At 44.0% G+C, this 25,182-nt stretch overlaps 1 protein-coding gene across 2 annotated transcripts in view; it reads right to left on the bottom strand.

Annotated features, from left to right (window-relative positions):
• Positions 1-25,182, bottom strand: part of TNFRSF19 (TNF receptor superfamily member 19) — a 169,507-nt gene that overhangs the window by 68,766 nt on the left and 75,559 nt on the right. For both annotated transcript variants that reach the window (XM_079903010.1, XM_079903009.1), the window contains exons 4-5: positions 20,588-20,707; positions 2,327-2,429 (exon numbers count right to left, since the gene is read on the bottom strand). In XM_079903010.1, the coding sequence (XP_079759136.1) occupies positions 2,327-2,395 (69 nt within the window). In that variant the 5' untranslated portion in view covers positions 2,396-2,429; positions 20,588-20,707. The remainder of the gene's footprint in view (positions 1-2,326; positions 2,430-20,587; positions 20,708-25,182) is intronic.

The following is a 25,182-nucleotide window of genomic DNA, read 5'->3' as shown; positions in this document are numbered from 1 at the left end:
TCTTCAGTGTTATTCGCATAATCACTGAATGTGGACATTAATTCAAAGTGAAGCCAACTCAGTTTTCACCTCAGGAAGAATAACCACTTTCTGGAAAAGTCAGTGGAACAATTAAATCAACAAGCCTGATTCCTCTCTGTATGCCTTGAACGAGAGCTCTCTTTTTCTGGATTTAACTGCTATCTTCTTCTGACACTTTTCTGAGTACCCAAGGTAAAAACAGGTAGAAACTGCTCTCTTTTCTAAGTAAGAAGATGTATAAAAGAACAGTTATGCAGAGACCGAGGTCCTTTTGCAACCTGAAAAAGTCTGAATTCAAGAATTATATTTTTGCTCTTTAAGAAAACATAGTCACCCATAATGAGTTGAATAAATAAGTAAATGGAATACAAATACTAGTCCCAAGAGCTCTGCTATTATCCTTTAGACATATCTGATACCCAGCTTTGATGCAGAAGTTTTTCAGCTGAATTCCATTTACTTAGAGTTCATCATTCAAAAAATTCTGACAATCGTGACATCAGTAAAATTCCTGATAATGATGAAAATAACAACGGCCCAATTCTCTGAATGCTTCAGAGTAAAAGTGTCATGTAAACATGAACTTACTTTCCTACTGACTGCCATTTTGCCACTTAAATTGGACCTAACAATATACTTTTTTAAAAAATTATAGTTGATTTAGAATGTTATGTTAATTTCTGCTGCCCAGCAAATTGATTCAGTTATACATATATATACGTTCTTTTTCATATTCTTTTCCATTATGGTTTATCTCCAGATATTGAATATAGTTCCCTGTGCTATATAGTAGGACCTTGTTGTTTATCCATCCTATATGTAATAGTTTGCATCTGCTGACCCCAAACTCCTAATCCATCCCTCCCCCATTCCCTCCCCCTTGGCAACCACAAGTCTGTTCTCTATGTCCTAACAATAAACTTTGGTTCACAGCATAGGAATTAAATGCAAAGATTATCTGCTTTGCAAAAACAAAGGTTGGAAGTCATTTTCAAGATATAGTCTTTATTTCTTATTTTACCTAAAAATGTAAGTTCATCTTATACACACCATCCTACGAAAGTGTGTATATCTGCTTCTTAACAGACGGTATTTCATTAAAAATGTTGATATTAACAGAATCTCAGACTGGTGACAACATTCAGTTCAAACTCTTACATCAAGCAGGGACTCCCTCAGTAACATTCCTGACTATTGACACAATTTTGTTTCCCTAAGGGAAAACTGAGAACCTTAGGAAGCACTGGGGGAACAGAGGCTGGTGTGTGTCATGTCCACGGCACAAGTGCACAGAAATGGTTTTTGATGGTTATAACAATGGGAGGTTATTCAGTACAAACTGTCTCCACCTTGGAGCAAATATCTATAATGAAGTCAGCCAACCTCCTTAAATAAAATCACAGCCTTAACCTCTAGAGCAGGCAGGAGGGAGAATCCAAGGTGGGGTTCAAGACCAAACCATGATTGGGGGCTAAAGGTCTAGTAATCACCTCCCACCTTTCTTAACCCTCATTAACAACCAATCTTAGAGGAGTTTGGTTTTATTTAAAGGAGAGAGGAGATTCCCCTCCACCACAAAGACGCTGCATCGCTTTGAGAAAGAAATGCCTCAGCTTCTCTTGTGGACCATTTCTTCCAATGTTTAACAACCTCAGCTCAAGGAAGGGATGTTTTCCTTACATCTATCTTCATGTCAGACTCCAATCGGACCCCATTTCCTCTTCCTTTGTCTTCCAAGAAGACTTCAGGAACTGTCTTCAGTGTAAATAATTCTTTTTATATTTGTAGATCATGACTGCATCTCCAGATTAAATGTTTCAGTAATTCTTTTGAACAGCTTCATAGATGTTTTGTGTTAAAGCTTTCAAACATTACAATTCTCCATCTGTCTTTGATGCTTTTTGAAACCGAGAAGGATATAAATATCTATGTAAAACAATAGCATTTAAGAAATGATTCCTAATTTTTCACAACCTGTGAAGTCGTGGGCTCCAAACTAGAATCTAAGGTCTTGTTAGGCTGTGCTGGGAGAGGCATCTGCCTACAAACTCGATGGAGCAACATTATCACGCAGCAACGAGCGATGCTGTGGTTTTATGATTTCATCTAGATTTAAATAAGTAATCGCGACCATTGTTACACAAGTCAAGACCCAACAGCAACCTTTGACTTATTAATTAAATGCAACAATGATAAAATGAATTTGAAAGAAAATTTTAAGATATGGGGTTAGAAATAGAAAATAGATTGGGTACTAGTTCTATGAATTCTTTCCCCACATTATGAAAGTAAAGAGCTGACTTACCAAACAGGCTAGTAAAACTACAACCGTGAAAAATGCTTTCTGTTGTTCTAGTAGCACTTTGAAAGCCATTGCTCTCGTTAAATGTATTTCTGGTTGAAGAGCTCTGAAAGATACGAAGATACAGTTAACATTAATAACATGAGGGACGGCTTTCTGTATTTACTATACAAAGTTACCATTTACTATATACACTAGTAAACCATAATATTATTTAGTATGTTAGTAAGACATAACACTATTTATGTTTTAAAAGGAATCACCTTTTAAAAGGATACCATAGACAAGTACGATGTAATTCTTTACAGATTTAGGTTATGAGAATTGAAGCTTTGTCTACCTACACAGTATATACAAAATTCCTGCTGGCTCTGAGTTCCCAGGCTACACATGCCTTTATTTTCTTTCTATCCAAGTCTCTACAGTGTCCAGTCGACCTCACCCAGCAGAGAATCACATTCAAACTGTGACTTATAGAAACCTTCCATTTATATGGGTTTAGTCATACAGGATGATAACAATGATAAAATAACAATTAACACATGCTAAGCACGCCATGCCAGGTACTATTTTTAGCAGAACTCATTTCATCTTCACAACTACTCTAGAAGGTGGATACTGTCATTATCCCCGTTTTAGAGATGGGGAGACTGAGGTTCAGAGAGGCCTGAGTCACTTGCCCAAGGTCACATCGCCAGTGAGAGGCAGAGCTGGATGCAAACCCAGGTGGGTGGCTCCAATGTCCCCGTGTCACATACACCTGAAAACAACCTGCTCCGTTTAATAAAAACTGTGTGCTTGGGTATTGGGCCTTCAGCTCCACTAAGAAGCAGAAATAGCTAACATCTGGCATTTGTGAGCTCTTCCCCAAACCAGTGCAGTGCAAATCATCTACGAGCAGAAAAATGAGCATTTGTTTAAAACCATCTAAAAATCATTTACAAGTGGTGAATTGGAGGCGCTATCCTGACGTTTCAAGAAAAGATAAACTAAGCCTCTTTGTCCTTACCAGGAATGATCGAAAATGCAGAAATGAATCTGTTTTGTTTTGTTTTACAGATTCACACAATGTCAAGAGAAGAGATTTATTTGAAAATGTTTAAAAGGTGAAGACTCACCTGGTTGCTCCATTGATCAGACAGAGAAAAAATGGTTCCGTTTCTCTTTAACAGAAACCCAGAGCAGATAACCTGACTAACTGGAAAGAAACCAGAGCAGAGAACGAGAACCAAAGAGCTCAAGAAAAACAGCAACAATAACAAGAAAGGAAGCGGGCTGAGCAGCCTGCTGCCCTAACCGTGGACCAAGCAGCCAGCCAGGGGCGTACCCCTCCCCCGCCTGGAGACCAACCCAGGTGGTCATCCCAGCTGCCCCAGCAGCTCCAACCACCAGGGCAATGAAAAATCATTTGTAAGCTTGGCTGAATGAAAGACCCATTTTGAGTGAATTCAAACGGCTTTTTTTTTTTTTTTTTGCTTTTCCAGCTTCTTGGTCATAGCTTTTTTTCCCCTTGCATATCTCAAAATCATCCAGCAATTACCCAACCATGCAACCTGCTGCTGTGTAGACAAAGGATTGGGGTCAGAAGATAAAATCACATTCCCTGAAAGGTATGCTTTAGGCTATCTCTTTCCCAGCGGGGTCTTCAATTTTTTTTAATGTGTTAATTTTTTTAAAGTAAAAAACATAAAATCTACATGGAAGTAAACTAATATGGAAAAGAGGGTATAAATACCAAAGCATTTACATAAAACATGAGAAATAAAGAGATCGATAGAGTCTGTCCATAATCGGTCGATAATCGAGCATCCGGTTTACACAGAAAACTCTCCTGGGATACGGTGCAGGTTACTGTGTAAGGCACACAAACACTGCAGCCTCTTCTTGGAAAGGCACGTCAGTCTAGAAGTCATTTGTAAGATACACCCATTTTGTGTACAAAAATAAATGTGCCAACATATTATCAATGGTTTAGGTTTATACTGTGGTGATCCAGGTGAATTTTTTACCCTCTTTACCCTAAAAAAATCTTTGTAGTGTAAATATTTCATGGAAAAAATATATGAATAGTGCTCTTGGGGCAAAAAAGGTAAGTAACATGATCCTTTTTGAAAGTTTATAAACTAAAAAAGATGATGAGATAAAAACCACATATACACTACCAAAAAAAAGGAGAAAATCTGAACAAAGTGTACTATGATTTTTGCATCACAAAGATTTTGGGTCTTTTTTAGATGATAGGGTAGAAAAAAATTAATGGAACTAGATCCAATGTGCTGATTTGTCTTATCTTCCCAACACACATGCTAAATTGAGTAGTTTGAATGGGAAATACGAAAGGAGCATTGCTACACCTAAATTTCCAGGGGTCCAGGTGGGTTTGTCCCTGCAGTTTATCTTCTGAACTCCTCGGCCCGGCACCTATGCCCTGTACAATCTCACCCGCCGGCCTGCCGGTCCCATCACGGGTCACTGCTCTCACTGCCCGCCCAGCTCAGCCGTACCCCGATACCCACAGTTCTTCTGGACACCCGTGATCCTGCCCTCTTGGTCTGGACAGCCTTTCGCTTTTTGGGTCCCTCTGGGAACCAGCTCAACTATCACTCTGCTGAATGCGGTCCACAGCCAAGCAGAGTGAAGAGAGGTGCTCCCTGGGGTTCCACAGCCCTTTCCGCATCCATGGACAAGACCCATCACATTGCAGGTCAGTTTCACTCCCAGACTGAATGTTCCTTTAAAGCATTCAATTTTAGGATCACACCCAGAACTCTCTGTGTTCCCAGTGTCGAGCACAAAGGTGCTCAGTGAACGCTTCCGGAACTAACTAAGTGAATGAAGAAGCACAAAACAATGAAAAATACATTGTGGGAAACACCTGACATTTGTTTGCACGTAACAGATCTAATGCTTCTGTGGTGAACAGGATAAAATAAACATTCTGTTTCGGATTTATATAAAATCTTATTGCCTTCTCAAGGCATTCAGTGCCCTAGATTAGGACACAGGATTAAATGATATAGTGACATATTTTTAAAAATCCTAATTGGCTTAAAATACGCAAGCAGCGCTTCACAGAAGATTTCTTACACTGGGAGCTGGGGATTGAACTGTGCCACTGAAATACGCCACTTCTGTTTTCTGTGGCTTCTTGTTTAACCTGGCTTTTTACACCAAGAGGCTGGGATGTAATTTAGACTTGGGTGGGTGATCCTGAGAGCCGTCAGGGTGATATAAAGGCCAAGTTCCAGTAGTCTTCTGCAGGTAAACCCACCATAACTGAAAACAGCCTGGGCGTTATTGAGAATGGTCACAGGAAAATGGCAACCGGAACACCTGGGTTTTCAGTCCCATTTCTTAGCAAAGTTACTCTGAGACCACACATCTACAGAGACAAAAACAGACCCCTTTTCATGGGGTGAGCTGAGGGTCTGCTGAAATAACGCAGGTAAGATGCGTAGCCCAGGGCCTGGGACAGACTAAAAGCTCATGGTTTTACCCACGGTGAAAGCTGATGTTGCCGTGGTTCCTGCTGTTCTTGGGAGCATCACTTACTCGCTGTGGACCTCACCCAAGTCTGTTTCCTTCTCTCTGAATTGGGCGTCGTGACAGTACCGCCTCCTGGACGGCTGTGAGGAATAAGTGAGCTTAACAGCTGGGAGATGTGACTGTTCCTGGCCCAGAATAAGTGCTCAATACTCATTAGCAATGGTGGCCGCCACTGTTAGTGATATTATTCTTGAGGAGCAAATGGTCCAGTATGTGTGACAGTCCCTGAAGGCTGCAACCTTCTGGACAAATGTGGGACATGATGCAGACAGTCGTAATCGAGGGGCAGGTAGCGTTTCAGGCCTCTGGATTGAGGCTGCAGAGAGCGTTCGAAGACTGAGAACAGGGTCAGTGTGAACTTAGCATTCATGGTACCAAGTACTGTGTCAGTGCTTCAGAAGAAGTACAGCTTCTTTCCTTACTACCTACCCTCTAAAGCAGATCTTTATCCCCACACAATGGGGAGAACGCGGAGGGCCGAAGGACACATGTACTAGAAACAGTGGAAACCAAAGCAAATTCACGCTTGGTGACCCCGAGGCAGGGCCCTGGCGCTCTGCCAGCTTGACTAAGGGCTGTACCCTCCACACTGAGCATCCAAGTCCCTCCCACTTAGCACAGAAGGACTACATCCAACTGGTCAACACGAACAAAGCTATGTAACCACGTAACATGCTGAATGAACACCAACTCTGATGAAGCGGTTATTAGGTGCCTGAAAGGAGGTGATGCCATCTGGGGGAGGACGCCGCACAGGTGTGCTTTGCAGGGACTCCCAGCTAAGCAGGGCTGCGGAGACTTTTCATGCCACCTGGCCACAGACTGTTTAGAAATAAACAATTTAGCCCTCGCAGTGTTATAAGCGTGACCTTGAATTTCCTGGAAACAAATGAAATACCTTATGAAATGCTCTGGCATTCATAAAAAGAAGGAAAAGTTAATGAAATAACAAGCATTTAAGTAATAATATTTAAAATAAAAACAAGGCCATAAAAAGGTATTTACTGAAATTGCTTTTAACTTCTGGGTCTGGCCAAGGTAAAGAAATGCTTTTATAGATGGAATTCCGGGTTCTGTTTATTTGGGGGAGGGGTGGTCAAGCACAAGATACACACATTATGAGATTATGTACGATGGGCCCACAAGGGTTTTCAGTTTGCCTAAATATCAGGAGAAGACCAAGGATGCTGGTTTACAGGAATCTAGGTGTGTGGCATTCCTGCCTCACCAGCTGCTCTACAGCAAACGCAAGCAGGTGTCAGGAGAACCAGGCAAGCAAAAAAGAAGAGGTGGGAGCCCAAAGCACAGAGCTGGCAAACACTCTGTTAGGCGGCAGAGAAAGTGGCTGCTTACCAAGTTAACCTGCTTAGCCTGCGCATCTGAATGAATGGTAACTAACAGGGAGGCGTCCTGATTGGCCAGCCTCTAGACGGGGTAAATCCAACAGATGCTGAAACGAAGTGCAGCCCCCTTCCCTTCCTCGTCCAGATCCTGAAGACCTGGGCTGGTGCGTCGCCAGGCAAAGCTCAGGGTTTCTGGGAGCAGCTGCGGAGGGGCAGCGCCCTGGATCTGAACCGCGGTGGCGGCTTCAACCTGCCGGTCCCTCCACTGCCGCCCGTCTTTTGCCTTGGGGCTCTCCTATACACTGTGCCTCATCTACCATGCCTTCCCTAAATCTGTCAAACCGGGGTCTCCCTACATCTGGCACAGGAACCCTCCTTGGTGCTTCCACAGCACCCTGGATATCTCTCTGTCTCACAGGATGATCATCTGGTTCCTTCTCTCTCTTTGTAGCTCTTGTATTGCATCTCGCCAGGAGGCATCGTTTCCTTCTGTCAGTACAGCACTTAATTTTAAAAGTAAGTTTTCAATGGGCTTCCCTGGTGGTGCAGTGGTTGAGAGTCCACCTGCCGACTCAGGGGACATGGGTTCATGCCCCGGTCCGGGAAGATCCCACATGCCGCGGAGCGGCTGGGCCCGTGAGCCATGGCCGCTGAGCCTGCGCGTCCGGAGCCTGTGCTCCACAACGGGAGAGGCCACAACAGTGAGAGGCCCGCGTACCGCAAAAAAAAAAAAAAAAAGCAAGTTTTCAATATTAAAAAAGAAGCATTTTCCTGAAAAATTAGAAAGCCTGGCATCCATGAGTCCCACATTAAGGCAACATGAGCTACAGCTGAGCATCTGTTGTCCCAGCCATAGAAGAACATAGGCGTCTGGTGCTCCAGTCTCTACTCCTCCCTGTCGTCACAGGGGGCAACCTTCCTTCATTCATCATAACCAAGCCGTCTGAGTTTACCATCAGTTAGGGTCTGAGGACTTCATGACAAGAACTGCGATTTCCCTCTAGAACGGTAACTCACCCAAAATACGTGCCCAACGTATGCTGAATACATGAAGAAATTCATTAGCTAGGGATAACATTTTTACTCTTAGGGCTGTTGTAAGGGATAAAATGATATAGGGGAAAATCTGTGCGACCACAGCTCGAGCTTGAACTGTAAGTGTTGGCGGTAGCACACAATTCAGGTGAGGCCCCCATTTCTGAATACAGGTCTATAGTATCAACAAAGATCACCAAGAGGAAGAGCTGGTATGTATCTTCCTAATTTTAACGATTCAGTAACCTTTTTGAGAATAGTCTTTATTTGTGATCTTATAAATGACCAAAATATATGAATCTGAAATAACTCAAAAAAATCTGGATAATTCGTTTCACAATAAGTTGCTTAATTTTCTTTTATTTTGCCCCCATCCCTTCAAAGCCATTTGATTTATCATCCAGCACACAGGGCATGCAACATGTAAACATTTTCATCTAGCAGAACTGTATGAACATTATTAGGTCATGAAGGTACAACCAACTCATACATTTTTCCAATATGCAACAAGCTGAAATATTTTTAAAGAAATCAACATTAAAGTACACTGGCAGGCTTACAATTTATAAAATCAGCACGGAAATGACGCCAACGCCACACATAGAGCCTTTTACATTTAATGGTGGAACAGAATCATAAATGGCTGCGAATAACGTCAGTCCCATATGTGAAGAGAGTAAAAAATTAATTTTCTTTTTTTTAACATCTTTATTGGGGTATAATTGCTTTACAATGGTGTGTTAGTTTCTGCTTTATAACAAAATGAATCCGTTATACATATACATATGTCCCCATATCTCTTCCCTCTTGCGTCTCCCTCCCACCCTCCCTACCCCACCCCTCCAGGTGGTCACAAAACACCGAGCTGATCTCCCTGTGCTATGCGGCTGCTTCCCACTAGCTATCTACCTTACGGTAAAAAATTAATTAGAAATTTAGGGTACTGCTATTTCCAAACGGGGCAATAACCCCTAGCCTCTAGCTGTTCTTTATCTCTGTCTTCAATTTCACTATATCCTGAAAATTGTTCTTCCTACACAGTAGGGTTGGCATCCCTTTTTGTAGCCTAGGAAGCTCACGAAGGTATGTGGTAATAAAAATATACATATTGTTGTTGGCTGGGAAATGAGAATGATTTCCCTTTTCAAGTCAAAAAATATCTTCTACTAAAAACTCTACAAGCTTTAAAATGTTCTGTTGCCAAATACAATATCTTCAATTCCTCCAAAGTTCAAAAACATTAGGGGCCAGTCACTGTCAGGCTCCTATAATTTTTTTGAACAGAACTTAACCTAGGATATGGTTTTTTTTTTTTTTTGCTGTACGCGGGCCTCTCACTGTTGTGGACTCTCCCATTGTGCTCCAGACGCACAGGCTCATCGGCCATGGCTCACGGGCCCAGCCGCTCCGCGGCATGTGGGATCTTCCCAGACCGGGGCACGAACCCGTGTCCCCTGCATCGGCAGGCGGACTCTCAACCACTGCGCCACCAGGGAAGCCCCGGATATGGTTTTTTGAGACTAATTCTTTTCATTTCGCTGAGTTGTAGGTGCTGTCATTTTTGCTTTAGGAAAATCAGTCGTAGTGTTCTCATAATGTTCAATCAACAAGCGTCTTGTAACTGATGTACTCTTCCCCCAATTCACAAATGTTTCTCAATCCTAAAATACAAATAGGACAATTGTAGCATCAAGGTCTGAGGGGACCCCAAACATTGACACAATCTATTCTAGAGAATTGTGCGTAATAATGTCTACAACACGGCTGTTTAAATTTTTATTTTAGAAGCCTGGATAGATTCCAAAGTCCTTCTTTGTAACATGTGTAGTGTTCTCCATTATAAGAGGCCTCCATTCTTTTAGAATTTCCTCAGATTAGAGCCATCCGAGCAGACGCAGACGGAGGGGAACAGTTGGCTGAATAACATCTAATCTTGAGGTGGACAAGCTCCTTCGTCTTATATAATTGCTGAGGTTGGTTGTTCTCTTTTTAAAAACCCAGGTCTTAAAACGTCAATTTAAAAGGTACCTATTCTGTGATGTGTGGACTAGACGATAACCCAATACTGTTTAAACATCTTACTTTTAAATGTAAACATTTGAGACAGATAAAATACGATGAATGAATTCACTGCTCAGCCGGTAAATCATGAAAGGAAACTGCGTTTCCACTGCTTGACTGTTCTTTTTCTTCAGCCAGAAGGTCATTTTAGACAGGCTCTGACCGTTTAAGAATCCGCTGCCATGAGACAAACGCCTTGAACTGTCTAACTGTTCCTGGCTCCCTTATCCCATAAGCAGCTGTCTCTTTATTTGGGGTGTACATTTATTCGAGGTGGGTATTCTTATTCAACCTGTTGTCAACAGACAGAGCATGCTGGCCTTTTCCAGATTTTTAAATGCTTGACTTTAAATATTGATTCATCAGATTTAAGAGGACTTGGCTTTCTTCATTAAAGATGCCTTCAGTTTTTTGTGCTGTGTTATATTTTGAATGGTTGAACTGGTGGCAGAGGATTGGGTTAAGCTTGGGTTCAGAGATTTAAATAGGTGAAAAAGGAGAAGAATCTTCTCCTCATGTTAGCAGAATTCCTCACTTAGGTTTCAAATGTCCCCAACATACCCTGGATTCACATATTAGAGCTACAACTAGTAAATTAAATGAACATATTAAGCACAGCATGTGATTATTACATGTATGTACAAACACATTATATATAAATTAAATTTGATGACCATCTAAAGTAAAAAAAAAATTTTCTTTCTGTTCTTTTAAAAAGCCTCTTAAAGGTTACTTAAATTTAGCAGTGTTCCTTATTCAAGTCTTCTGGATAGGAAAGGTACTTTACATTGCAATTTCAAGTGCATAAAAAGTCTTCCTATGTCCTTACCTTTCAAATTCAAAATCCAGCCTGGACTCAGAGCCTAAAAATACTCCCATCAAAGAAACAAATAACTTCCATGAATGTCCCAGAAAATGCTAACACAACATCCTAGAGCTAGCACTTAGTATGGAAAAACATTCCCAAGTCAATAAAGCCATGTGGCCTCAGTAACAAAGTAGATGTCATGAGACACTTCCATGGGTTAAAAAGGAACAAACATAGAGCTCATGATAATGCACTATGTATTCACGTCAAGGCAGTATTTTCAAAATGAAATTGCATTTCTGTGTTTTGTATTATCCTCAAAACTTAATAAATATTATGCGAAGAAAAACTCTTTTTAAGTACCAACATCTCTGTGAATGACTGTCAAAAACTGTCTTCCAGGGAAGGACTCTATTCTCACCCCCTCTAGTTACGTATGTTTAAATTAGATAATAAGCCGTGCTTGAAATAAACATGCTTTTAAACTACACCTAAGGTGAAGCTGTACAACAGAAAACATATGGCGTAAATCCTGAGCGAATGCAATATAATCTTCCCTTTTGCATACAAGTATCTGGTCATGAAATAACAACATATTAAAATAAATCCTTCTGTTTGCGGAAGTCATATTTAACAATAACTGTTTCCTGTTTATATAAAGAAATCGTCTTCTAGTAAAGGAAAACTGTCATTGGAGTAAAAACCACCCATTCATAAGTAGTTTGTTAAACTGTATCAATTAAAGAAATATCGAACAACGCTTATGTTTTTTCGTTGTTTGCAAATTGAGGGCTTTTATTAAAATGCAAAAAAAAAAAAAGTGACCTGGATTTCTTACAATGGTAACTGCAGGTTTGACGCATAGTTCGCTACCATCAAAACATATCGCTGTATTTGGATGCTTCCAAACGTCATCCTCAAGAGTGTATGAGCTAAATTTCTGTTCCATGAAATGGCATGAGACCCTTGACCAGGGCTGTGAGAGCGGCCCTTCCCATCACTGTGTCTACGGGCTGCTGGCACATCCTCCGAGTGCCCTCCCTTCCCCTCCCCAGCTCCCTCCGGCCCGGCCGGCCTGCAGACCGCTTCCCGCCAGGACGGGCTGGAGCGCCCCCGTCCAGGCCCCGGGAGAGACTCGCGCACACACTTACACACTCACGCACCTTCGCCTAAATGCAGCCTTTCTATTTACAAGATCCCTGCACAGCGGGGCTCAGCGCGGCCACTCCCGTAGCCCACGGGGGCCGGGGGGGTGCTCACACCCTCCGCTGCCTCCAGCTGCAGCATCTCGGTGGCCTTGCTGTCAGCCTTCCCGGGAGTCGCCTCCGCCGGCCCTGTCCTCCCGCCCCCTACTCTGCACGCGAGCAGCCCAGGCCGGCACCCCCTCCCTCCACCCGCAGCTGCCTCCTCTCCGCGCGCGTCCCGTGCGGATCCGCCGCGCGGCGCGGCGCCACGGCCCCGGGGGCGGCGAGGCACTTACCTTCCCGGGTGCCTGGAGGCTGCTCCGCAGGTCTCGGCGGCGATCTGACGCTCCGGTACGCGCTGAACCGTGCTGAGCGCGCGGCACTCGGTGCGGAGCTGGGCCGGGGTCCCCTCCGCGCGCGCACACCCGGCACGTCCAGGCGCCGCGGGTCCGCGCTGCCCCGTAGCCCGGCAACGGCCACCGCCTCCGGCCCCGCCCACCTGGAGCCCCGCCCACATCGGAACCACCGCCCACCACCCACCCTCTGGGCTCCGGGCTGCGTCCCCGCAGTCCCCCGGGTGCCCCAAGCCGCGGTCCAGCCGCTGGTGGCCCCCGGGCTGCGGGAGCTGCTGACTGCATCCCGCTGGCGGACCTGGGTAGGAAGGAGGGGGCTCACCAGGACCACGGAGAGCGGGGCTGTGTCGGGGACCTGCCTGCGGCTAGGGGGACGCCTTCGCGTCCACCTGGACCTGTTTCCAGGCCTTTGTGCCTCTGCGCTGCCAGTGACCTTCTACCCCGCGCCCGCCTCTGCGCCAGGAAAGGCCCGGGAAACGATGTGACACGTGTGCGCGGCGGGTGCGAATCACCAGGACCCAGCCCATCAGCCGCCTCGTCATTCGCAGATGCTTTTCCCGGCGGGTCCTCCCCATTTCGCTCGCCGGACACTGGCCTCCAGAGGTCGGGGTGCGTCCACCGCCTCGGCGCGGGCACAGCCCGGTCCGGCCCAGGCCCCCGGGGATCGTGGGCCGCGCAGGTCCGGGCTTCGTGCGTCCACACGCGGCTCGAGGACGGTGTCGAGACTTCACTTTGCGCGCTTACGGAGCAAGGCTAACGGTGCCCGCTCCACAGATTTAGTGGAAGGAGTAAAAGAACCATGTACAGAACAAATAGGTTTCCGCACTACAATGCTGCAGGAATGTAAGCAATTGTCGTTCATCCGTCCAGTGAGTAAGTGGACAAACTTCCCCCCAGCCCAAGAGACTGCGCACGCACCGCATTGGTGCAGGGGCGCCCACCACTTCCCGTGTTGGTTCTGATTTCCCCGGCACACCTGCACGTCTCTTTGAATGGAACCAAATCCCATGTTTCCTTTCTATACCGCAAGGCCCATGGTAGCGGTCAATAAATGTTTGTTGAGAGAATGAATAAGTTGTCACAGTTGGTCACCAATCCGCCCGTCTCATGACCCCGCACTGAGAACGGGGAATGCGCTACTAGGTACTTGTAAAAATTACATTAAAAATATCCTTCCAAGTGTCAGCCTCAAGGCTGTCATGGCCGGAACAGAAACCGCAATCACGACTTATTTTTAACCATTTACAAATGATACGCACTGTCCTACCTGAACGTCAAGGCGAGTGTGCCTGTCCCCAGCCTACCTGTCAGCTGTGATCTGGGACCACATCACAGCCCAAGGTTCCCTAACAAGCTCGCCCTTAGATGGAAGTGACCTATTTGTCTAATTAGACCTCATCTTCCCGAGGTCACAGCTTGCTTTCTTCATAGCCCAGAGCCCAGCACACAGGGCATCCTCCCGCCACCGTGGTTAAGCTGACTTACTGCTGCTTCTCTGTTAAGGTCTCACACACTCACCCCTTCCTCCTCGTTTTCTCTTCATCCCACCACCCCGTCCACTGCCAAACAGGCCCTCCGCACCCTTCCCCTGAATGCCCCGCCGTCAAACCTCCCTTCGAACCTCCCTCCCGGCTGCTCTGTTCCACCCGTCCTGCTTCCCCCTGCCTTTCATCATGGTCACTGTCCAATGAAAAGATTTACAAAGATTCCTCACAGTGAAGAATGGCTTCCAGTCAGGGATTTCCATGTTTGGGCTCCACCCACATCTCCAGCTCTATCTTTCCTGCCTCTAGACGGGACACTTGGAGTTCTGGCCAAACTGGTCTGCGTGCCTTGCCTCCTGTGTGCCCTGAACTTGCCCTTCCTTTGCGCCCCAAGCTTCCTCTTTATGCTGCCTCCCCTGAGTTGGTAAGGGACCAGTTCAGAAGCCACAGCTCCCAGGAGTCACGGCGAGGTCTGAGGCCTTTTTACCACAATGACAGCACCCTCCTGTCCGGAGTTCCTGTGACTTAGCTTTCTTCCTCAAGGACTTAAAAGCAGTCCTGCTTTCGAGAAGCAGCATATTTTGCTCAAACTTGCATCCCGATAGTATCAGACATTCACGCGAATGTTCAGTAAGTGTTTTCTGAGAGGAATTTAATCTGCCAGTGCAGGAACTACTTGGTTTTTTCTCTGGCCTCCCTTTCTACTTAGAGACAGCGGCACATTATGTAGTTCACTCCCTCTTGCAGCATGTCATCTGTACGTGACTGCTCTTCCCCGGGAGCCCGCTGCTAGCTCTCTGCGGACAGATCCTATTAACGTACACAGCCTTTGGCATCGCATATTCTGGCCTTGGAGGCCAACTGGCCGTTGGCTGGTTGCATGCCCTTGGAAAAGTTCCTTGACCTTCCCAACTTTCTGTATCTTCTACCGTTGAAATAAGTTGTTTCATTGGTCGCTGTTAAGTAAGATGCGGTATTTAAAGCGCTTGGCCCAGTGCCTGGCACACAGTAAGTGCTCATTACATGGCAGCCACCGCTGGCAGGGCTGTACCTTTTGTCAGGCACACAGCGCCAAGCATCAGAAATCGATAACTGAAATGGTATTCGACAGCGGAGAGCCACTGAACCTCTGCACCGTAGCTGTTAAGTGCCTCTTACTCTTTAAAGAAGAGGCCGCTTAAGTTAACAAATGCTCCCCACTTACCTCACTTTGAGTGTAAGTGACCTGGGGACAGTGTCTGAAGGAAAGAGGACACAGTGGTGGTACAAAAAGAATCATATGACTCCCAGCCTCTTTCAGAATGAAACCAATGCTTAGAATTAGGGCTGCAAGCATTCTCTCCCTTTAGAGCACTGACTATCATGAATGAATTGAAATTCTAGTGAAAAGGCTAAATTTTTCTCTTTTTTTGTCTGCTGTGGCTTGAGGGATCTCAGTTCCCCAACCGGGGATTGCGCCCAGGCCCACGGCAGTGACGGCCCGAAGTCTTAACCTCTGGACCGCCAGCGAATTCCCTGAAAAAGCCAAATTCTTAGGAAGATCTCGGCAGAGGTGTTGTTTTTAAGACTATGTTATGGGTTGGTTTTCTGAAGCTAGTTTTAGCAATATCTAAGCTGATACGCAGTGTATTTGTTTAGAATGTATTCCTAAAAAAGTTGAACCAATGAAGTAACAAACTTCTTGAGAAAATAATTTCAGTGATAAGCTAGCTCACTGGAAGCAAAATTAATGGAAAATTGTTTGACTTTCTAGTAATTTCCATGTAAAGCACTATTTCATGGGAAAAAGGAATAGAAAGCAAGTTACATGAGACTCCTGAATTCTGTCCCTTTGTTCACAGTGCCTGGCACGTGGTAGGTACTCATTAAAAATTGGTTGAATGAATGAATAAATGGGGGGCCACAATCTCAAAGAGTTGTGAAGTTTGCCAAATATAGTTAAGAAAATAAGGGGGAAAATAACGAAGACCCAGCTATTGAAGTAATTCCCAGCACCCACCGCTGCCGATCAGACTATCAGCGCAGGGCTGGGGCCTGATGGGAAGCCACTTGCCCAAGGCCACACACCAAGTTAATAACAAAACAGGATCCAAAATCCAGGCTTCCTGAACCCTAATATGACCATCACCGTACCACGAATGCTTAAATTAATACACATGGAAAGTCCAAGGAGGGTATTTATTTAGTTGATATGATGTCAAACTCGTGACATTTATAGAGCAAATGTGCTGTAAGTTGCAGCACTTGCACTGACCCTGGTGAGTTGATGACACTGCGTTGGCCAGACTCTTCTCATGTGTTTACTGAGAGGAGAAACGACCCATTGACTCTCCTTCTCTGCTTCCCGATAAATCCAGGGGACTCTTCCGCACGTGGCAGAATTGAGGAACAGGCTCGCAGGGCAGCAGCCCATGAGGCTAGGCCATAGGGCTGTCTAGGTCCTGGGGACCATTAACAGGATGGGCAAAGCTGTACTTCTCAGAACTCTTCTCACAAAGGGAGTGGGCTGTGTTGGAAGAAATGGTTTCATGAAGTCACTCAACACCCCCATCTCACCTCCCTCCACCTTCTCACCAGAGATCTAAGTCACAATGGATGATGCTAAAGTACTTCTCAATCGAAGGATGTGAGACTTGGTCACTTCAGAGTGGTGATTTCAGCAAGTGGGTGGATCTGCGGGGCAGCTTGGAGCAAAGCTGAATGGCTTGTGACAGTTGAGGGGGAATGAGGCATGGCCACCAGGGAGCCTCCTCCTGCTCCCCCTTTCATAGCACGTTCCTCTAAACGGTGCTGACATTTTAAAGAATCACTCTTTAAAGGCACACCAGTTTCTGAATGTTTCCAGGGTGCCTGGGACCAGCCCTGCCATCCACAGGGAGTCTGACCAGCCAGACCAATGGTGGATGCTTGAGTGTGGTCCAGTCCTGAAGCAGAGGAAGAATGAATTACGTCCTGAGGTCCTTTATAGTTGAAGATTCTAGGCCAACTGATGGAAAACCCTATCAAAAAATTCTAATAGTGCTCATGAAATATACCAAAAGAAGGAAAGAAAGAAAAACAGAGCACGTTTTTGCCAAATTTTGGCTGTAATGTTTGCTAACAATTAAGTTCAGCTGTATGTAATTCTTACAATAGAAGGAATTAACTGCCCAGCCCTAGAACAAAAGAACCCGAATTGCAATCAGATAGACTCTAGTGGTGCCACTTAACCAGCCCTGCGACCCGTGCACCTGTTATTTAATCCCTCCGAGCCTCACTTTTCTCATCTGTATAATTGGAATGACAAACTCAATCGCTGGAAATTTAAATGAGATGGTGTCCTGAAAAATACCGTCCGAGTGCCTTGCACACAAGTACTCAATAAATAGTATTGAATTAATAACTAGCACATTAATAAATATTAGTGAATGTTACTAAGTAATAATCTGTAAAGCTTTATATGAAACCTTTATGAGGGTGATAAGACATGAGAGATATTTGGCCTTGAGAGCAGTGCATATGTGTAAAATTTATAGTCAATAAATAAATTTATTCACAAGAAATATATTCCTTTTTTTTTTCAAGAAAAAACCCAGAAGGAGTTAGTGAAAACATGTTCAAGGATTCTTAACATAATCAAATGTAATAGGGAATATATATCATGTACCAGCCCATATTGAATATGTAAACTGAAATCTCACAAAATCCCACTGGGAATCTCCCTGGAGGAATAGCAGCCTTTAATTAACTATTGAACTTTTCATGCACACCACTGACATCTTCTAAGAAAGTGTCAATTCCTTGGAAACACAAAAAGATGTGCATATAATGTCAAAAGATGTACATAATATATATATATGTGCACACACGTATATATACATAGACACACGAATATATATAATTCCACATTGCATTGATATATTAAATGTTTGTGAAAATTATTTTAAATGTCATGGTAAACTATGTGTAGCAGTAATTGTGTTCAGACTGGTTAGAAATATGGAAGCAAAAGCAACTGTTGGAAGTCAGCGGACTAATCCAGTTGACTGACACATCTATCACAGAAACAAAAACTGCATAGCAGAAGGAAGTGGTTATCTTGATCTTTCAAACTGTTCTCCAGTCAGCAGTGCATTTGTTTTAGCAGGTGTTGGAAAATATCCATGGTGAACTGGGAAGGACACAGGACCAGGACTTGGAAAACAGGCCATGTAACTTAGTTAAGAAAGTCAAGGGACTTTTCTGCAATCTCAGTTTCCTCATCTGTAAGATGGCTATAAAAATTCCACCCTGCTTATTTCAGGAGGATGATCTGATCCACTCCCTCATTTCCCATATGAGAACACTGGGGAGTGAAGCAAATCCCTTAAGGTCACATAGCTAATCAGTGACAGAATCAGGACTAGAAATAAGTCTTTTGAAGTCTTGGCCTTTCTGCAGTAACAAAGCTGCCATTGAAGCAACAGATAGGAAAGTGCTTAAAAAATGTAATGTAAGGGTTCCGTTCAGTGGAAGTCTTATGGAGTATCCCCTCTTAAATCACAGTCAAGATCTTCAGGTGGAAATTCATTCAGAGACAGCTTTTGAGACTGTACCTGTACATTCAGCAATAGGCATCTTTCTTTTAAAATCAAATACAATCTGTTTCATTTCTCAACCAAGACACAAGAAGTAAACAATTAACTGAATTAATTCAGACACTGAAGTGAATTGTCAATGACTTGACTCGCCCAAGCTAGTTTTCTACAAAACCTAAATTAATCAGATAATTGCTAATTCTCCCTTTTGTTTTGTGTTGAAGGAAGTCTGTTTGTTAGAATGAACCTAGTAGCAGAATAAACAGTCATAAAAAAATTTTTTTAAGTCCCAAACATGAACTAAATGACGGAGTTCTTAAGCACACTATTTCTTTGGGCATCTTCTCCAGTCATTATCTTAAAAGTTTAATTTTCTTTATCCTAATGTGAACATTGCTACTGCTTTTGTGATTTAAAGAGGACTTTTTCAGCAAATAAATGAAAAAAATCAACCTAAGCTGATAATTCAGGATTTTGTGAACATGCTTTGTCACATTGTCAGTAGAATAAAAATTTAAATGCCTCTCTTGGCATGACTAAAAACAACAGTTAAATCTTTCAAATTCTCACCGACACATCTTAAAAATATAGTCAGTTTGGTATGGTTTTAAATAATCTCCACTTAACTGCTATCAGTTTTAAAATTAAGCAAACAATGCTAATTATCCTCCTTAGAATATCAGGAGGAAAGTTTAGAAAGTAATTTAATTAATTGGCTCTGAAAAATTAATTACACGTGAAATGAGACTCATTAGGCCCTTCCGGTCTCATCAGAATTTCAGACTAAAGAATAACCCATCTCTCTCATCACTTACACTTTCTTTGTGGTTCGGCTAGCATTAAAATAGACTATTGTGATGATAAATATCTTACCCCCCAAAATTAAGACCAGAATATTAAAATGAACTAATGTGAACATGGTGCTCTTACATTTCCACTGTATTTTCTTGCATCTCGATGTAAAGACTTCGCTCTGTGTGCACGCGTGCACGCATGTGATCACTGAATTGACAAAACAAGTTAACTTTCAAATTCAGCACAGCAATATATTTTGGTTTTGCCATGTTGAGCGTCAACTAAAGTAAAAATGTCGCTAAAAACTGTATGTAACATCATAACTGTTGATTACTCAGTTTTCATAAAGAGTTGGCAAATTTTAACTCACAACAGCTGTCACTACATTGAAAGTACATTTTAATTTAGGAATAGTAACTCTGTGAATGTTTCTGTACATGAGGCTTGTGCTATTGCCAAAGGTTCCAGAAAACCACTAGAGGATTTTTTTTAAAACAAACTTAGCACAACTTCAACCTCCCTGTTTGAAAATTCTTCAGTTTTACCCAGAAAAGGCTTTAATCATACTTGAATGCCTCTCCAGTGATTCCTTTGAGGATGCACACTGCATAAGGAAATGTATTTGATAGGTTGTAGTCTTGGAGGTGAGAGAATAAATAAAGAAACAGTATTGCCAGAGATGCACTGTACTCTTTTCTATGAGAAAACAAGGAAAACATTGGCATCCAGTAGAGTTCCTCCGCCCGTTTACTAAGTAAAGCAACCTGTAAATACTTAGAGCAATTACAGCCTACAGACCTCGGGCTCTGCAGCGGCGGGTGATTGCTAAAGTTAGCTCTCTCCCTTTCTGTCCTGTTGGAACAACTCATTTCCAAGTAAAATGTGCGCGACAGATTGCAAACCCTTTGTACAAACTACTAAGCCGGCACCGAGTATCGTGTTTCCTCTCATCCATACACATAGTCCTCAAGCACACAAATGCTCGTGCTCTCTGCACTAAAACCATCTTTTCTGAGCACACGCAGGAAAAGCGAACTGAAAGCCACAACGAAACATGAGCGCGGTGCCTTCAGCGTGCTGAACTCTCTGCAGTACTCACCCTTTTCGGCAGCTGAGCTTCTCCCTGGCAGCGCTTCTGGGCCAAAAGCTCTACCTTCCCCAAAATGTATGTCAGCGCAAGCCCAGACGAATCTTCCAATCCAGGAGAAGAAGAAGAACCCTGCAGATCAAAGGCAGACGAGCAGCGAGATGAAATGCCCGTAATCTGATCGGTGATCAGTTGCAGCACATCAAAGGCAGGCCAAGTTTGCGTGTGTGCGCGCAGGGCTCTTGGAACGCTCCTTTCAGCAGGTAGTCGCCCTCCCCCCTCCCCGTCCTCGGATTCTTTTGTTTGACCCGGATCACGTTGCTTTCCTCCTTTTTTCTTGCACCCAGTTGGCCCGGCGGTGCCCCCCGCCCGGGCTGAGTGGCGGGACCGCAGCGCTCGGGTCCCCACGTTGCGCCCTGATTGCGCGCTGGAAGCTGCGCCTGGTGCCAGCGGGCCGCGCTGGATCCCTTTCATCTCGCCGAGCCGCGGATCCCATGACATCACCGCGCCGGGCCTGGCAGGAAGGCTGCACCGCCCGCGGGGAGCGCGCCCCGCCCCGGGAAGCAGGGCGGCCCGGCCTCTAATCGCGCTGCACGCCTGCGACTCACGCAGCGCAGCTCTGTCATCTGCTGCCCAGCTGGAAGGCCTGGCGGTACTGCGGGGTGATTCCAGCGGGAAAGGCCCCCTCATCCACCCTGGCTCCAGAGGACAGCACGTAATAATTGCCTCTCCCTTAGAGAAATCACAGTTCTTCCCGAAGACCGGGGGTCCAGTATCCAGAATGGTTCGGAGAAGCACCAGGACACTGCCAGGGGGAGAGCGTGACTTCTTCAAAGTGTGTTTTGTTTGCAGTGTGACAAGTCCTTAAGAATTTTAAGTAAACTGTCTTTTCTTTGAAATTTCCATTGTTAGACTTTGCCAATTAAACAGCGGTACTTTAATTAAAGTAATTAACGAGCAGATAACCAAGAGTTACCTAGTGTCTGATATCTGTCACCCTCTCACTTAAGGCCCTGGGCGGACACTTAATCTTAGTCTCGGTCTTAGTTTGGGATTCAGAAAATTAGATTTTAAAACAACGTGTACTTCTTAGATAGGTGCAATTTATTAACACTTGTGAAGCATTGAAAATCCACAAAAGAGAAGAATGACGTAGAGGATTGTCTTGCCCCGTGCTTACCCCAAAGCTGTGCTCCTTGCCTTTTAGGGCCGTTTCTGCTAAATCCATAGTTTGAACTCTTTACTCACTAAAAATCATCACATTAGTCTATTTATCCATAATTTAAATTTTGTACTTCCCTGGTGGTGCAGTGGTTAAGAATCCACCTGCCAATGCAAGGAACACAGGTTCCAGCCCTGGTCCGGGAAGATCCCACATGTCGCGGAGCAACTACGCCCGTGTGCCTCAACTACTGAGGCTGCGCTCTAGGGCCAGTGAGCCACAACTACTCAACCCGTGTGCCACAACTACTTTAGCCCGCGTGCCTAGAAGCCTGTGCTCCACAACGAGAAGCCACCGCAATGAGAAGCCCTCGCACCAAGCCCGCATGCACCAACCAACGCAGCCAAACATGAATTAATTTTTTAAAAAAAGAAAATATGCTTCAAAAAATAAATTTATTGCACATTATCTAGAATTGTCTTGCTACCCTTCCTTAACAGTAGCAGATTCAATAAAATAAGCTTACTTTATTTTTAGTATTTATCCAAATAGAAAATAAAAAAAATTCATCTTCTTTACGATCTAGGTTGCAGTGCATTTCTGAATTCCAGACCACTCTTTTACGGCCTGAAGGAAAATTTTCTACTTTCTAATGGCAACTTGCCAACTTTTAGAAGGCCAGTTAAAAATATTTTTGCAAAACTTAGAAGACAACAGAATTTAATTTATATAACTTACATAACTTCCCTTCCTAATTAGTTTCATCTAATTTTTTCCTGATGTGATATCTGAAAATGTAGTTTATGGTGTGTTTATTTCCAGACTTCTATGATTCTCGAACAAATTTTGTTGTTGTTGCCTCCCGCCGCGGAGCACAGGCTCCGGACGCGCAGGCTCAGCGGCCCTGGCTCACGGGCCCAGCCGCTCCGCGGCACGTGGGATCCTCCCGGACCGGGGCACGAACCAGGGAAGCCCCTAAAATGACTATTTAAATATTATACTGAACTCATTAACTGTTGAAACCAAAAATTTTGCTGTGAAAATTTGTTCGAGGGGCTTTCCTGATGGCGCAGTGGTTGGGAGTCCGCCTGCCGTTGCAGGGGACGCGGGTTCGTACCCGGGTCCGGGAAGATCCCACATGCCGCGGAGCGGCTGGGCCCGTGAGCCATGGCCGCTGAGCCTGCGCGTCCGGAGCCTGTGCTCCGCGGCGGAGGGGCCGCAGTGGTGAGAGGCCCGCGTACCGCAAACAAAACAAACAAAAAAAAAAACGGTTAAGGTGGTAAATTTTACATTATGTGTATTTTACCACAATTTTAAAATTGGGGGAAAAAAGCGTCAAGCAGAATAAACCCTCCAAGAGAAGCTAAGTTCCTTTTCCTTCTCTGTGAGGATCAAAGAACAATATTTAATTGGGATATCGAACTCAAATTTGAGTTGGGGTCAGTAGTCGAAAGGGAAGGGCAGGCTATCACATAGCTCCTGGGTCTGGTTAATCTGAAGCCTGGGTGAGTCAGGTGTCCTTAAGTTCTCCAAAGTCCTGGGACCACTTTGGCATGATCTGGGACCACGCTATACATGATTATAAAAAGAAATGATTCAAGCCTGTTACGAGTTGAATTGTATCCCCCAAATTCATACGTTTAAATCCTAATCCCCAGGACCTTAGAATGTGACCTTATTTGAAGACAGGGTCTTTACAGAGGTCATCAAATTAAAATGAGGTCATTAGGGTGGGCCTGAATCCAATATCACCGATATTCTTATAAAAGGAGGGAATTTGGACACAGACACACACAGAGGGAAGATTGTGAAGACACAGGTAGGAGACGACAGCCACCCAATAGGGAAAGAGAGAAGCCTGGGGCAGATTCTCCCTCACAGCCTCAGAACAGACCAACCCTGCTAACACCTTGATTTCAATTTCTGTTGTTTAAGCCGCCCAGTCTGTAACGCTTTGTTTGGGCAGCTCAAGAAAATCAATACAGAGCCCCGATCCAACATCTCAGAAGGCTGACAGTCTCCTGATCAATACGCCCTCCAATCTGCTTCCTAAAACTTCCTCTCACCCCCTGCTCTGGCTGGACTTGTCCTCTCTGGTGGCCAGAAGACTCCTTCCTTCTCCCAAAGTGCCAGCCAGGGGTACTGTTGAGTGAAGCAGAGTATTACTGAAAGTCACTGAAGAGAGGGATTAAAGCACAATTTTTGGCTATTATAAATAAAGCTGCTGTGAACATTTGTGTACAAGTCTTTGAGTGGGTATATATTTTCATTTCTCTTAGGTAAATACCTAGAAGTACAATTTCTGCGTTCTAGGGTATATGTTTAACTTTTTAAGAAGCTGCCGAAGTTTTCAAAGTGATTGTACCATTTTACATCCCTGTCAATAACGTACGGGATTTCCATCTGCTCTACAGCCTTGACAATACTTGCTGCTGTTGGCGCTTCCCTGGTGGGCCAGTGGGTAAGACCCAGCGCTCCCAATGCAGGGGGCCCGGGTTCAATCCCTCGTCAGGGAACTAGATCCCTCATGCATGCCGCAACTAAAGAGCCCACATGCTGCAACGAAGATCCTGTGTGCCACAACTAAGGCCCAGCACAGCCTAAATATATAAATATTTTAAAAAATTAATTTAAAAACTCGACTTGTTATTGCCAGTCTTTATAATTTTAGCCATTCGAATGGAGTCTACTGGTACCTCATGATGGTTTTCATTCGCATTTTGCTGATGCTACTGCTTACATTTTTATACATATAGACTTCAGTTTTTAAAATAGTTTCAGATTTCCAGAAAAATTGAGCAGTTAGTACAGAGATTTCCCATATACCCCCTGTGCCCTGTACACAGTTTCCCGTTTTTAGCATCTTATGTTAGTGTGATATATTTGCAATAATTAATGAACCAATATTGATACATTATTATTAACTGAAGTCCTTAGTTCACACTAAAGGTCACTCTTCCTGTTGTACAGTTCTTACGGATTTTAACAGATGCATAATATCATGTTTCGTACAGAATAGTTTCACTGCCATTATGGTATTATACAGAATAGTTGTATCGATTTTGACAAATGCAATGTCATGTATCACATGTGGGATTTTGACTGAGATTCCATTGAACCTATAGATTACATTGGGAAAAACTGACATCTTAACAATAGTGAATCTTTCTATTCAAGGACATAGAATATCTGTCCATTTGTTTAGATCTTCTTTGATTTCTTCAATCAGAGCTTTGTAGTTTTCCTCATATAGATCATATATTTTAAAAAATTTATACCTAAGTATTTTTGGTTTTTTGGGGGTTGTTAATATAAATGATATTGTGTTTATAATTTCAAGTTTCAACTGTTCAGTGATTGTATATAGGAAAACAATTGACTTTTGTGTATTATATCTTACAATCTTGCTGTTATCACTTTTTAGTTCCAGGAGTTTTTTTGTTAA

Source organism: Stenella coeruleoalba, assembly GCF_951394435.1.
Source record: "Stenella coeruleoalba genome assembly, chromosome: 18".
NCBI classification, from domain to species: Eukaryota; Metazoa; Chordata; class Mammalia; order Artiodactyla; family Delphinidae; genus Stenella; species Stenella coeruleoalba.
This window is presented reverse-complemented; position numbering and strand designations above follow the sequence as displayed.